This window comes from Cyprinus carpio, chromosome A5 (assembly GCF_018340385.1).
Source record: "Cyprinus carpio isolate SPL01 chromosome A5, ASM1834038v1, whole genome shotgun sequence".
NCBI lineage: Eukaryota > Metazoa > Chordata > Actinopteri > Cypriniformes > Cyprinidae > Cyprinus > Cyprinus carpio.
In genome coordinates, this window is record NC_056576.1 from 8,578,125 (window position 1) to 8,594,405 (window position 16,281).

The 16,281-nt window shown below is 36.3% G+C and overlaps 1 protein-coding gene across 1 annotated transcript in view; it reads right to left on the minus strand.

The window, feature by feature from the left end:
• Positions 1-16,281, minus strand: part of LOC109079125 (nitric oxide synthase, brain-like) — a 45,679-nt gene that overhangs the window by 1,513 nt on the left and 27,885 nt on the right. Inside the window, exons 15-27 of the mRNA XM_042752931.1 lie at positions 15,171-15,275; positions 14,843-14,901; positions 14,503-14,619; positions 13,566-13,740; positions 12,599-12,737; positions 12,023-12,101; positions 11,125-11,318; positions 8,351-8,520; positions 6,640-6,850; positions 2,599-2,686; positions 2,382-2,503; positions 1,560-1,708; positions 1,074-1,269 (exon numbers count right to left, since the gene is read on the minus strand). Coding sequence (XP_042608865.1) covers positions 1,074-1,269; positions 1,560-1,708; positions 2,382-2,503; positions 2,599-2,686; positions 6,640-6,850; positions 8,351-8,520; positions 11,125-11,318; positions 12,023-12,101; positions 12,599-12,737; positions 13,566-13,740; positions 14,503-14,619; positions 14,843-14,901; positions 15,171-15,275 — 1,804 coding nt within the window. The remainder of the gene's footprint in view (positions 1-1,073; positions 1,270-1,559; positions 1,709-2,381; positions 2,504-2,598; positions 2,687-6,639; positions 6,851-8,350; positions 8,521-11,124; positions 11,319-12,022; positions 12,102-12,598; positions 12,738-13,565; positions 13,741-14,502; positions 14,620-14,842; positions 14,902-15,170; positions 15,276-16,281) is intronic.

Below are 16,281 nucleotides of genomic sequence, written 5' to 3' on the forward strand. Positions count from 1 at the left end.
AGAACTTCTACTTGAACTAGTACTTGATGTACCTTTGCACACAAAGGGTCAGTTTTAAATTAATGACCAAAAAGCACCACTAACTACAGTTCTGTCAGGACTACAGTCAAAATGATTGATACTTGGCATACAGTTTGGGACCTTATATGTGACCATGGACCACAAAACCAGTCTTAAGTGTCAATTTTTCAAAATTGAGATTTACATGCTGAATAAATAAGCTTTCCATTGATGTATGGTTTGTTAGGATCAGACAATATTTGACTGAGATCTGGATTCTGAGGGTGCAAAAAATCGCCTTTAAAGTTGTCCATATGAATTCTTAGCAATGCATATTACTAAACAAAAATTAGGTTTTGATATATTTACGGTAGGAAATTTACAAAATATCTTCATGGCACATGATCTTAATATCCTAATGATTTTTGGCATAAAAGAAAAATCAATAATTTTGACCCATACAATGTTTTTTGGCTATTGTTAAAAATATAGCCCAGCAACTTAAGACTGGTTTGTGCTCCAGGATCACATAAAGGAATGTCGTGATAGGCGTCACATTCCTATAGGTAGATGGGGATCAGCTGAGAGTCAGCTGATGCAAGCTTGACTAACGTGACGTGCCAGAACTAATGTTATATGCTTTATTATAAAGCTTGGGAAAAAAGTGGGATACAGCCCTTAGTTTTGCTGATAAATGATCAATTAATCATTAAATAATAAATATAAATGTAAAAAATAAAATTTAATTAAAAAATAAACAATCAAACTTCTTAGATGACCTTGTACTTTACCTTTGCTTACGCAGAGACAGTTTTAAATGAATGACCAAATAGCACCATTAACTGCAGTATAAGGTTTGGGAAAAAAGTGTGATCTAACCCTTAGTTTTGCTGATAAATTGTTGTATACTCATAAAATGCTAAATATAATGTCAAAAAATTCCATTCATTCAAATAAATTATGTTGATTATATATAAAAGTTATATTTAATATATATAGGGTCAGTTTTAAATTAATGGCCGAAAAGCACCACCACCAACTACAGTATAAAGTTTGGAAAAAGTGTGATCTAACCCTTAGTTTGCTGATATAGAAGCCAGCATCTTCCAGAGACATGTTTCCATGCAGTTTAAAGATCTGCTGGACTGTTTTTAGTACGTCTCCAGCCATGGTGACGTCTCCACAGACGTAGATATGTCCTCCTTCTTCTCTCAGATACTTGTACACTGTTTCAGACAGTTGCTCGCGAAGCACATCCTGGACGTATTTCTGAGAGGAAAAGAAGAATGAGAAATTGTGAGTTAAGGGACTAAATAGATGTCAAAGAGCCACAAGGCATGGTGCCACTGTTATCTGATCAGTCAGAAATGCTTTGCCTTGCTCTGAGAATTTAAAAAACAAAAGTGAAAATCAAAGACTTTCTTCAAAAGTGTCATTTTTTCATTTTCCCATTAATCTCTATGATTCACATGAGCAGCTAGCTAAATCCTCAGTAATGCTGGAGTATAAATGGATTTGAAATATCCTCACTAATATTTGCCAAGGCATCATATTCTAACCTTTGGTTTCCCAGGCTCTCTGGAGTATGCAGTGTAAAGCTCTTTAAACACTTCCTTGTTCTTGGCTTGGATGGTTTCTTCCTTGTAAATGTGGTCAATCTGTGACTGCCGACAACCGAAAACCAAGATCATGGGGCATGCCTTGATTCCTGATTAAATAAAACCCGGCAAAATTAAGATTTAATTCAATGACAAATGCCAAAGTGTATTAAAGTATAAGTACATGTAATTATGTGAATTATACAAATTTTCAATTAATTATACAACTATAAAATGTAAAAAATGTGATTATTTGAATTGTGTATTTTTTTATTTGTTTATGTAATTATGTGATTTAAAAAATTTTATTTTATTAATTATTTTAATTAATAATATGATATTCCAGGGTTGCTGGAATATAACTGCATTAGGTAAATGAATCAAACAATGATAAACCTTTCTCAGACCTGGACATTATATGCACCATTTAAATTCCAAGAAAATTACATGAATAAACAAAATAAAAGCTTAAGATAGATATCTTAAAAGCTTAAGATATTCATTTTATTCTACAAAAAGTGATGAAATGTCACTGAATTTGAATGAAATCAAATGAATCAAACAATGCTAGACCTCTCTTTCTCAGGACTGGAAATTTAAATTAATTATTTAAATTTGAGTGTGCAAGTTCAAGCAAATGTATGGATGGATGCATACACTTTTGTGTTACTCTACACTTATAAATGTATTTGGTAACAAATTAATCAAACAAAATGCGCTTTCCTTTCTCAGAACTGTAAATTTAATTGCACTATTTAAATTCAGAAGCAACCAAAAGCCTACCTTTGTTTTCAATATCATACAGTCTCTGTTGCCAGAAGCTTCTGAATGGAGCAATTCCAGTGCCTGGACCAATCAGAATACACGGAACCTGGCTGTCTTTGGGCATACGGAATGTTGGAGCCCTGGAACAGAAAATACATCCTTTGATTTAATCAAATCCACAAGAAAACTACTATTAGTGGACATATTTGAGAAGTACTGTATATAAATGCTTTACCCTCTGACAAAGCACGGCACCGTATCACCTTCTTCCAAGCTATTGAGCCAGGAGGAACACACTCCGTGGTGTATGGGACCTTCTCCATCTAGCCAGAATAAAACAAATAATCCTTTAAGCTGAGACCCTCTGACACCGATCTAACGCCTAACAATTTAGGACTTTGCAGGGCTGATATCACTTGCTTAAAATGGAGTGAAATTGCTATATTTTAGCAGCAATCATGCCATTATGCACATAATTACATGTTTACAATGCATTTAAAATGTGGAAGAGAAATTAGATCACAGTTTCGCTTTCGCGCATGTTAACTAGAAAGGCTTAACAGCAAATGAGCAGATCTAGAATTAATTTGATCATTTAATTTTTATGTAGTCCCTATCTTTAAAATAAATGAGCAGTTATTAGATGAACAGTCAGAATCAGACTTATACCACAGACAACCAGCCCGGTTTCTCTTCCAACAATACACAATTCATTAGGCACTTCAGTCAAATTGCTAATTAAGTTCACAGTCTCTTATTAAGCACCCAATTATTCACACCATACCGCTGTTGGGGAAATTGGAGTTTTCAGGCCGTATGTCATTGTAACTGTTGAAAGTGAGAGGCTGTTTAGTGTGACTAACAGTTTGAGACGAGTGACAGAAGCACTGGAAACGTTTTTAACACAGTGAAGTGGATTGCACTGGTTAAACACAGCATCAGGCCCTGTTTACACCAGCTTTAAACATCTGGTGTTTAAGTGATGAGCAGAGACGCATTACCAATAACACCTGGTACAATCAGCATCTCAAATATGTCTCCGGTGACCACCATCTGTGACCATCACGGTGACCATCACCTCTGCATATTGATCAAGCAAATAAAGCAAAATGAAGCAAAAATACTACTGCTGACAAGTTTGTGGTTGTTAAGTCTCTTATGCTCACCAAGGCAAGGCTACATTTATTTGATCAAAATTCAGTAACAACAGTAAATATGAGATGGAGCAAGCAGGAACAGGGAGGCGATGATGGATGAAGGAGCCAGCGAGGAGCCAGGAGTGTGATGAGATGGATGGTGGGCCAGAGCAGGAGGAGACAGATGGTGGATCACAAGAGCCCAGCAAAGACGAAGGCCCACGGTGGAATCACAGGAGGGAGGAGCCATGGAGAAAACCTGGGCGGAGGATCCAGGAGTGTAAGCTCCTGGCTGCGATGATGCCATCATGGATGGTGACCCAGACAGAGCCGAGCAGGTGTGCAGCCTGGGCGACCCTGAGGATCCTGAAGGCTGAGGTAAAGCAGCAGGCTCCGTCAACCGTGATGGAGGCGGGGATCCGGAAAGCCGCAGTGGAGCTGGATCAACTGAGGATAAAGGCAGAATCAGAGGGAACGAGGAGCCTTGACAGAGCCAGAGGGATGGAATGACAAGGCCGAAGCCGGAGGAATGGAGTCCCGAGGCGGCGGATGGTCGATGACTGACCAAGGTGAAACCAAAGGGACGAATGAGCCCGGTGACGAGCCATGGTGGAGATGAGGGAGCTAGGAACCAAGCCAGAGTCTGAGGGTCGAAGGACTGAGGTGGAGTCCTGGATCCTGTGGCTGGAGGCAGAGACAGGGGAACCTCACGCCAAGGTGAAGCTGATGGTAGAAATCCCCGATGTGGACCCACATAGGCAAGAGCAGGCTGAGGGTGCGCAGAGTGGGTGATGGACAGCAGTGTAGCTGGGGCTGATTGCTTGGCTGGGGTGAGATGTGGTGGCAGGCAGGTGCAGGACCCAGGCTGAACTGAAGCAGTCCAGCAGGGCTAGCAAAATAACAGGCCAAAGAAGAGGATGGTTATTGAGGATTGTTATTGAGAACAGGAATGGCATAAGCTACAGCTGGCAGAAAGTGAAGTGATGGATAGGTGGATAATAGACTAGGGATTGAGAGAAAGACAGAACCAGAAGGCAGAGGTGAGATAGGGAGGATGGGTGGGAGCTTGAGATATTCAGGAGGGTCAGGGCTGGATAGAACCAGAGAAAATTCAATAGATTTGTGACTGGGAGAAACCAGGAAAAACTCAGAATATTCAGCGCTGGCTAGAATCAGTGAAGACAGACTGACAGAGCTGGGCTTAGATGAAGAAAATAAAGGGTCAAAAAGAGAGAGTAAATCTACAAAGGCCAGCTGCAGTTCACCCTTAATGGCCTCCATGCCGTTGGGCTCACACGATAGCTCCGTGTTGTGTGTGGATGATGACTGGCTTGGCTCTGGTTTGGGAGTGGGGATGGCAAGTACCTCGTTGTCATTGAAGGTGGTGAGTGGTGAATCATTGCTCGCCAGCATCCACTCCACAAAAGCGGTTAGGCACCCATGAGGACCTTCCCCAGACAACTTTGCCTTTGTTGGTGGTATTAAGTCCCACGTAATAAAATATCATCAGACAGTTGTCTGGGGAATTAGTGGATCCAAGAAATCCTGTGTATGGTCCTCAAGGGAGCGATCCCCCTACTCCAGCAGGAGGAGAAGAACAGCTGGATTGTCCATTAAGCACAGACACACACACACAAAAAAAAAATATATGCTACACTTCAGTCTGGTTTGTGATCCAAAGGCGTAGTCAAGTCCACGATGACGTAGGTCAGTATCTTTTTAAACCAAATGAAGCCAAATGAGAACAACCAACACAATAGCAATGCATGAACGTCACACCACTGTGACATCTTGATAAGGATTGTTTAGCAGTTTGGGTTGTTCGGAGCAGGCCTAGTTCAAAGCGGCAAAGCACCAGCTCCAAACCCGGTCTGGGCACTGCTTGTGCAGGTTGCGGGGGCAAGGTTACCATGACCAACGGTGCATATTTGAAAATAAACTAAACATGGAGCGTGTTGGGAGGCAGACAGCTCTTTATGCTGTTTGTGATCGTTCAGCCGACCGGCGGTGCTTCAGAATCGCTGGAAGGCAGACAGCTGATCGGATCGTTCGCCGCGGCGCCAGAATGCAAATCGCGTGCCGATCGGTCCGCCCGGCGCCGATGCATCCTGAACAAGCCCGCTGTGTTTGGCACTGCCGCACCCAGTGGAAAGGCAAACTGGTTCTTAGAAGGCTCTCCAGTCAGACCAACTCCGAACCAGCAATAGCACTGGCTCTGAAGTAGCACCCGGTTCATGCTGGTGGAAAAGGTGTAACTGTGTACAGATCACCAAGATACCAAACTCTGCAATCTAAAGATTTCTCAATATGAACTCAAAATTTCTCATCATATTTATCCAATATATATGGATTATGTAGCTTTATTTATTTATCTTTTATTACGTTTATTATATTTTTTTATCTTTCATAAAGTTTATTACTATCTATTCTGTGACATGATGTTCATTTACTAATTTGCTTAAACTACCTAAATCTGCCTTGTACATTAAAATATACTGATAACCACCATATTGATACAGGTGGTGAAACAGAAAAAAATAATTGATTAGATTTCATCATAAGTGACCTGTCCTTAAAACAAGGCCTGCCAATACTCATATATAGAGAGTGCACAGGAAAAGAATGTACTGTACACAAAGACAAAACACCACCAGGGTAACACAACACACAACACCAAAATGCAATAAACATTAACTAAATTACATCAAATTCGATATAAATTACCCTAATGTAAATTAATAATGACAAAAATTAAAAGAAAAAAATATACATGTGAAATAAAATCATATGATGTGTCATGCAGAGACTTGTGGTAATGTCCTTTTACTGTTTTTTAATATATTTTTAAATATATTTAATTATATAAAAAAATCAGTTTTAACTTGCAAAAACATAAATGTGACAGTATTTTACAGTAAAATTACATATCATACATACGTTTTTCTCCATATATGGTGTAAGGTAAATTACAGTTACCAATAAGGTTTTTACTTTAGCATCTTTACAGTCTTTGTGTAAAAATTCTAAGCATTTTTACTGTGTTGATATAAAACTCATTATTAAATGAATCATAACTAAAACTTCTATTAAGAGCTATGAAAGAGCAATGCCTTAGGAAGCCACATTTTTTTATTTTTTACCTCTGGGCCGATAGGACACCACTGCCACAGTGAGGTGTATCTCTCCTGGATGGAGGTCTGGAGAGGAGCTGATGGAGTAGTATCGTGCCTGTAGGAGGGGTAGCTGGGTCAAGAGAAGGGTGGAGGGGATCTGGAGGGATGGGAACTCCTCCAACACTTCCACTATGGTGGGATTATTGTACCACTTCCACTCCTCATACTCCTGCAAACCCTGAGGAGACACAGAATGAAGCATATAATATCATTATGATGTTCCCAGTAGCTCTGGTTTGGCACATGCGCTCTGGATGATAGGCAATGGCTCAAAACATTCTGCAAGCACCTTGTGCTATGAAATGACAGTAAGAAGAGAGTTTAAAAAAAAAACCTGTCAGCACTCAAATTTGCCTAAATGTGTTAGTCATGTCAGTGTAAAATGAAGCCAGAAAGGTCTTTTCAGATCTCTCCTTAAAGAGAAAATTATGTCACCATCGACTCACCATCATGGCACTGCATTTTTTCAAATATAAAAGGTTATCTAGCACAATGTCCATGCTGTTCTTTCTCATTCAACAAAGCTACAAAAAAGGAACCAAAAACTGCAGTTTATAGAGACTGTATATTTCTAATAGTTATGTTTACTAGACTATACTAGTGAATCTGAAAAGCTGATGAAGCGGAGTTTTAGAAATTGGTACTTTTATTCAGCAAGGACACTAAATTGGTCAAAAGAGACAGTGAAGATGTTTATAATGTTACAAAAGATTTCCATTTCAAATAAATGCTGTTCTTTTAAACTCATATTCATCAAAGAATCCTGAAATAAAATGTATCACAGTTTCCATAAAAATATTAACTGTTTTCAATGATGATAATACTAATAAAAAAATCTTTCTTGAGAACAAATCAGCAAAATAGAACAATTTCTGAAGGATCGTGTGACACTGAAGACTGGAGCTGAAAATTCAGCTTGACCATCACAGAAATAAAATACATTTTTAAAATATATTTAAATAGAAAACATTTATTTTAAATTGTAATAATATTTCACAATATTACTGCTTTAACAGATTAAATAAATGAAGCCTTGGTGAGCATAAGATACTTCTTTTAAAAAAAAACATTTAAAAAATCTTACTTACCCCAAACTTTTGAATTGAACACTTTAAATATACAAAATTATCATTTTATACAGGCAGATAAAAACTGTGGGGAGTTGCCATCCTCACTGATATGAACTCAGCTGAAAGAATGTCTGCAAAGAATGTGTCAATGTCCCTCTGTCTATCTCCTCTAGTTCGATCCATTCCTTCATCAGAATCATCTGAACCAGAAAGGATGACTCACTAACTAAGCAGCTTTTTTTAGCAACATTAAAGAGTGTTTCAGTGGGAGGCAATGAAAGAGAAATATTTCCATGTCTTGGTGTTGACACTGAGAAGCTCGTGTGAGAGAGAATAAACTGGCACGGGAGGGAGAAAAGTAGGGAGGAGGGGGTTGATTTTCAGAGCTAATAAGTTATCAAACTGAGAAAATTACTGCTGATTTGAGGCGGAAAAGGCAGGGACGCATGTGGCGACGTGGCGCCTTTTGTTATATATGGAAGAAGCGGGTGAAAATGGGTCTTAGATCATTACTGAGCTTTAGCACGGCTTGTATTGATGCAAATATATGTCTTACATGATAATTAGGGAAATGCATGAGTGTGTGCAGTTATTCAGTGTTTTCTTACCTTGCTGAGCACCTCTAGTCTCTTTCTCTGTTTCTCATTAGTCGCTAGAGGAGCGAACTGCTGCAGTAGCAGGGGACTTGGAGGGGTGGTTATGTCCAGGAAGTATTTGAAAGCCTGATAGATAGTACAGGGAGGAATACGACTCTCGTCCGTCCAGTTACTAATCACACCTGCAGAAAATAAAGAGGTACTGATAAGTTAAGAATGCAGATATGACCTAGATTTTTCAGTTTAATCCTGATTTAACCAGTGATTAACTCATGTTTTGACTAGCAGCAGATATGTTACATGGAGTTCACTCATACAATAAAGTTCCAAAAAGTTAGAAAATGAATATTCTGTCATTATTTACTCAATCCCATGTCATTTCAAACGCGTATGACTGTCTTTCTTCAGTGGAAGTCCTCTTTCCCATACAATCAAAAATAAGGGGTCACTAAAAAAAAAATGACAAAAGAAACACGATAAAAGTAATCAATATGACACTATAATTTAGTCATCTGATGGGTTTGTGTGAGGAAAATTCTAAAATTTAGGCTGTTATTACCTGATACCTGAGAATCTAGCATTTTTTTCTCTCAAATCTCACTTATTTTTACATATTCAAACCATAAGAACAAACAAGGTTTACCATCATTGCCGTCCAACTTGATGTGACATTCAGATACAGTATTCACAAATGCAAATAAAAAATTTTGAGTTATGGTGGAGGGGTAGATTTAAGCAAACAATGATTTTTAATTTGACCCTTTTCCTCTCATATTAAACTAATATATGCCTTCTGAGGACCTGAAATTTAAAGTCATTGGACTGTTTTTATTGTGATTTTTTAATCATTTGTTAAGGACCATTTGTATCCAGTGGTACAAGAAAGTAAGTCATATGGGTTTGGAACGACATGCGGATGAGTAAATAATGAGTTTTTATTTTTGGGTGAACTGATAATCTGCCCAAGGCATCTACTTTTGTTAAAATACCTCTTTTGTCCACAATAATGCAGGTTTCAATGAGACCACATCTGTAATGATTTTCAGATGCAGGAGAAAGAGTTGCAGCAACCTCATTTTCCCTCTGTTCATCCTGACATATTTCTCAAGGTAGGGTGAGAAATCTCACTTCAGCTAATCTAGACAAGTACTGTACGTCCTGTCATTAAAACTAATAGACTGTACATTTCCTGTCAGTACTATATCAAACATGTACAGCTCTGCAAAAAAGATATGCAGTGTCTTTAACACCGTAAATAATATCAAAAAGGGACATCCTTTGGAACCACCAGGAAAAAAATTGCCATGATATTGTTTAAAGTTTCCAGAGAGATATTTCTAAAAAAGTTTGCTCTGTCCATGTTCATACACAGCCCTATTAGTACTGATAGTATGAAACAAAAATCAAAAATAGTTTTGATGCATGACAACTGTGAAACAATTTTGTGTTTACATAGGCAAGATAAATAACCTTATATGATGATGAAAAAATTCAACAAAAGAGAACAAACAGAATGAAACGGCGAACATTGCCTCGAGCACAAGAGTTGAAACCCTGATTGAAAGCACAACATTTAGCATTGAAAGTGTTTTTGATTCAGTCAGATTTGTAAGGAAATAAAATAATAGCATGACAGCATCAAAATCTGTCCGTGTGGGTGAGGTTTTGGATGCCGAAAACTGTCTATTTAATCTAAATATCTCTGTCATAGATCATAATGAAGCCAAAGCAGATAAATCTTGCATTCATTCTTTAGCATATATCAAGCGATTAAGTTGTCATGTGGTTTTTAAATGGTGTGTTTTACAATTGAATAATAATAATCTGAATACAGTATGCAAATATTACAATGAGTGTTTACATGCAGACTGCACTGATAACTATCAAGGATCAGCTTATTATATAAACCTAACGATGCAAAAGAATTGCATTTACATGAGATTTGAATTTATTGCTGCATGCAAACATTGAATAAGCTGACAGAATGTTGGCGAAGTTTAAGCGAAATCCTTTTAAAATGAAACATTCACATGCATTCATATGACACATTGTCGGGTTAAGCATAATCAGTTTGTGCATGTAAATACGCTTAATGATGTTAAGCATTACATTTTGAGTAGTGATCAATTAGTGCAAGCTTTTTTAAATCTTACTTAAAAATAAATATATAATGTATTTATACAATTTATAAAACCCTCAGAATATACTCAGTAGCTGTTTTAGGTATGGTATCCAGGAGGAATGGAAGGTTGCCACTGTTATTTTTGTAAGTGTTGTAAGTGTAAGTGTGAAAGCGAGATCATTTTCAAGGAAATGTGACATGACCAGCACTATTGACCAGGTTACCCTGATCCTTGGCTCATCATGAACACCAGAATACCTGCTGAACACACTGTTCGGCATGCAATGGCGTATCCAGAAAAGCCTTTCCTCTGTGTTCACAAAATAATGTTTGATCGGGGAGTCTGGCAGCATTGTATGGATGAAGTAACAGAAAGTATCACATCTCTCACTTCACAGTATTTTTATGTAGATGCAGTCACTTTCCATAAGATTAAGAATAAGATGGTTTGTAGTTTGAGATTGTTTTTGTTTTTTGCTTTTCATTAGTTGACATTCACAAAAATTGACTAAACCATTTAAGCATCTAAGATGCTGCGAAGCTAGAATGTTATTCTATAATTCTTTTTTGCATATCATATTGTTTTTTAAATTTTGAATTAGTTTCAGATATTTGCATATTTTAATGATGGCAGGAAAAAAAGTTGTATGTATTTCATAGTTACCCAACGCTGTGTTTCGCTCATCCAAAAACTCGACTTTCACAATTTGATTGATAGGTGGTGCATCCTCCAGTTTCTCGATAAGAGTCGTAACTAGAACTTCGTTGTTGCCAGGGAAAACGCCTAAATGGTCACCAGGCAAGTATTTCAGGCTCTCGTGGTTGTTGGCATCAAGACGCACAAATATAGTCGATCGGCTGGTAGACAGAAAGTAAGAAAACATGGTAATATGAAACAGTTATAGTCATTATTAAAGAGATTATAAAAGATATTCATACAAGAGAAATTGAATGAAGTCTGATATTGCAAAGCATTTCATCTGCCATTCTTAAATGTTTAATATAAAAGTAACTTGATAAAAACTGAAGATACAAATTATAGATTAAAATTAGCTTTCTGTTATTGACATTAATTTAGAAGCAAATGTATTTCCTCTAACAGATTTTCTTAACTTCTCATGGTTTAATACAGTGTTTTGTCATATATATATACATATATATATATATATATATATAGATTTTCTTAACTTCTCATATATATATATATATATATATAGAGAGAGAGAGATAAGTATATATTTAATACAGTGTTTTTTTATATATATATATATATACACACACACACACTTATATACTGTGTGTGTGTGTATGTATGTATGTAAGTATGTATAAATATAAAATGTACTTTTTTTTAATTTTTGTAAAATTCTGTTTAGAACCTTCCAAACACATCAATCCTCTATAAGCAAACATTAGAAAATGATATCAGATTTCTAAGGTGAATTGGTCACCTTTTGAAGGTTTTTAAAGCAGAACTTTGTGTAATTTTTATGTCAAAGATTTTAGTAGGAATGTAAATCTGAGAAAATTAGAAATCAGACAGAATATTAGCAAAAACATACATCGATCTGCCACTTTGTAGGTTCTGTCTCATCAGAAATTTGGCCCCGTAAACTTTCCTCTTATGGACGCTGTAAAGTGCTGAGAGTGGACACAAAAACCAATCAACAGTTAAAGACGTCCTGTGTGAAATTAGACCATATAAAACATCAAAAGACAATTTAGCGGCCCTACAACTTGATTTGCTATAAAACTAATGATGGGGCTGAGCCGCCCATTTCAAGATCATTTTGAGAACTTTAGATGAAATGGTAAAAAGTCTGTGCCATTGGAAATCAGGCTTGGAAGCCCTAAATGCATTGTTTACACTTTCATCAATTGAATAAAGAAGTGTTTACAATCCTCTGGGTAATGCTAACACGGCGCTGAGACAATGCATATTAAGCTAATGAGCCACGAAAATGGCAGGCCCTTCAAGACTCAATTGGCATGCGTCATAAACTTTGAGGCGATAAAAAAAATCTTCGCCATTCACAAAGATAGAATTTAAGTATCATTACATTTGATAAAAGCTTACTGGTTTTCTAAAATGAGGAGTCATTCCTTGATGAATGGAAGGTATAAGAGCAGCAATGTACCTTCTGTTAGTGTCGGTGCCTCCGCTGTGTATGTCATCCTGAACTTGCTTTTCTTCCAGCTACGATCATTGCTAATCAAGGAATTGTTTGCTTTCTCAATATTAACATCGTCACCGACACAGAAGACGTCACAAGCAGCCTGGGATAAAAAGGATAAAAACTAATTCTTGACAACATTTTATGATGCCAAATCATAAATATAAGTGCTGTCCAAGATTTTTTAGGCTTAAAAATGTCTAAATTAAAAAAAATAAGATTACAAAGTATAAATGCAGTAAAACAAATATATATTGTAGATATTTTTAGGATTAATAATAAAAATAAAAAAAAAAAAATATTTCAAAGTATAAATGCAGTAAAACAAATATATATTGTAGATATTTTTAGGATTAATAATCACAATCAAACAACATACAAGTATAAGTGCAGTACAAGAAACATACACTGCAAATATTTTTAAGCTTAAAATGTCTATATTAAAATAATTCTAAATAAAAAAATATATACAATCTAAATTAACTTTTTATTTATTAAATATTTTTAATATCTGTTTTTAAATATTTTAATACAGTACATCTGAATCAACCTGACTACACCAACTAAATGGATTTTTAATATAATAGTTGATTCATTTTGTTACAAAAACATATGCTGAACAATTTTTTTTCGAATATAGAATCTGTGATTATCAAGCCCCAAAAAGACTAAAAAAGTATTGTAACAGCAGTCTATTACTATTTGTGCAGTATGTTTTTGTACTCTGCACAATGACAATAAAATTTTTTTTACAAATCTGACCTAATACTACAAATCTTCTTGTCATGCAACTTTGTTTAAAGAACAACCCAAAATGTATTTCTTGCTAATTTAAACTTGACAGCCAATATAATATTGATTTTGATTTTTAGTAATTTACAACACCAAATTTCTATGGTGACTGTAGCCCACTGCTTGCTTATGGCAGTACCTTAAAGACCTTCTTGGCCCATGTTCTGAAGGATTCCTCTTGGCCGCAGAGTTCATCTCCCTCTCCCATGCGCAGGATTCGCTCCCCACCGAGCTCTTCGAACAGCGTGTCCACTGCGTGGGCAAAAGCACAGAAGTGTGGGTATGCCCGAGAGCCAAGGCCAAACACGGAGAATCTGCATGGGAGAAACAGAGTGTTGAAAGTACTAGAACCACATGAACACAAACAAATAGAAGTACTGTATTTACAAAATGAAGCATATTATAAGAGTGCGACGGTTGTGGACAACAGGCCAGAAGCTGCGAGCTTTGATTCTGAAACTATGAAAACCAAAAAAAAGGATAAAATTCAAGACCAGAGGGGAGGTTACGCATATGTGCAAAGCTCACAAGTCAAAGCTGATTTGCAAAAAGTGTGAAATTTCTTTTGATTGCTTTAGGATGGAATTTCTTTTCAAACTAAACTTATTTTAGATGGTTGTTCTTTGTTCTTCTGCTCTTTGTAAATTTAGTTTTGAAGTAGCTGATGAACTTCAATTTAAGCCTGAAGGACTACAAAGACTCCGGAAGAAACCGAATACATATATAAAGACATATAGGAGAATATCATAAAAACAAGTCCAAGTCACTTCAAAAATAATTCCTGAATGTCCTGAAGGCAAAAAATAAAAATTAAAAAACAGAGGCAGTTTATGTTTTACATAACTTTAACTCATCAAAATATAACTCATCAACTTTTTTATATATATATAAAACTTGATTTTAAGCCAAATTAATGTGATTTAATTTAAAATTACTTGTACAACTTGTACCATAATTTATGAAACATCTTTAAAAAATTGCCAATTTTTTCTTCTTTCTTTAAATTTTTAGTTGGAATTACCCAGACATTTAAAAAAAAAAAATCATATTTTTTCCAAATACAGGTAGTACAGTACCTCAAGTTAGCAAGTGGTCCAGTGCTCTCAAAGTTGGCCTTGGATTCAGGTTCGTCGCTGGAGGATTTGCGGGTATCAGAATATGAAGAGACGCTGTTAAAACGCACCTTGTATGTCCTGAGAGACAGAAAGAGAGAGAGATTTCTTTGTGTGCATTTATGTGAATGGTTCCAGTATATGGAAAGAGAGAAGAAATGCATGTTATGTGTAAATGTGTGTGCCTGTTGCATATATGTTAGACTCTGTGTAGGTGTGTGAACTGAAACACTGAAAAAATTAATTATGGGAAAGCAGATGGGTGGGAGGACAAGAAGAAAATCTCTCGCGCACACACACTTACTTTCTGTCCTCTACGCTGGTGGTGGGATGTCTCATCTCCATCAGTGCCGCACCAAATTTCTGCAGCATGGAAAAGGGGAGAAAGAAAAACAGGAGAGAAGTTACTGGCCCTTCCCACGCATGTTCTCAATCACAAATTCAACCAGGACCATCCAGCATAATGCAGGTTCTCCAATGTACAGTATGTGTGTGAAGTACTTTATCATCATGATGAGAAAATTTGGTTGTGTTGAGAAGTGTTGACAGTTTGATTCAAAGCAAAACAAAATGATTGATGTGCTCATTGAAACACTAGCGCGTTAAAGCAAACTTCTATTTTAAAAACTCACCTCTCCATTTTCAGGAGGGTCCCCATTACCGAACGTACTTGTCACCGCTAATACAAGGGTCTCGTGTTCCAAGTCGACTGTGTCATATTCATCCATGGATATCACCTGCAGGATCAAATAATATAGCATTGTACATATCACACAACTGACTTGTTCTGCTATTGGTCCATGATATTATAACCTAAGTCCCAACCTCATCCATCGAAATAGTTGCATTAGTTCTATTATGGTGTTTTATGCTACGTTTCATTACAGACATAAAAGTGGGGTGAGTCAAGGAATGTGACGGGACCATTATTAAAAAAAAAATAAACAAATAAACTTCCACTTCACAGTATGAGAATTTTGGGGAAATGGTCTCTTTTGCTTGTGATGAACAGTATTTATTTTAAGTATTTATTTTTTGAAGTATTAAAGTTTTTTTTTTTGTGTTTTTTTTACTTTTTATTTTAAACATTTCAATTTCTCCTTACTGAATCAAAGTATTAATTTCTTTCCAAAAAGTATATTACATAAATCTAAAAAAAAAAAAAAAAAAAAAACTGCATTGCTATTATTTTTGTTTTATGCCAATTTTTATTTTAGACATTTTCCCAGAACAGTAACATGACTGCTAATGGCATTTATTTAGTTAGGTATTTTTACTTAAGGAGCACTGGTAACACTTAATTTTAAGTTTAATTTAATTTTCAATTCTCACTATTAACTAGCTGCTTATTAGCATGCATATTACTAGAATAGTGGCTGTTTATTAGCACTTATAAAGAAAATCTTAATGCAGGGGCGTCAAACTCAATTCCTGGAGGGCCAGAGCCCTGCAGAGTTTAGATTCAACCCTATGTAAATACACCTGATCCAACTAATCAAGTTCTTCTGGCTTATTTGAAAACTACTTGGTATGTGTGTTGGACCAGGGCTGGAACTAAACTCTGCAGGGCTCTGGCCCTCCAGGAATTGAGTTTGACACCCCTGTCTTAATGCCTTTTTCTGCATGACCATATTTTAGATCCCTTATTCCAACCCTATACCTAAACTTAACTACTTTACTAACTATTAATACGCAGCAAAAATGGAGTTTATTGTGGGAAAACTCTTAATAAATAGTGAATAT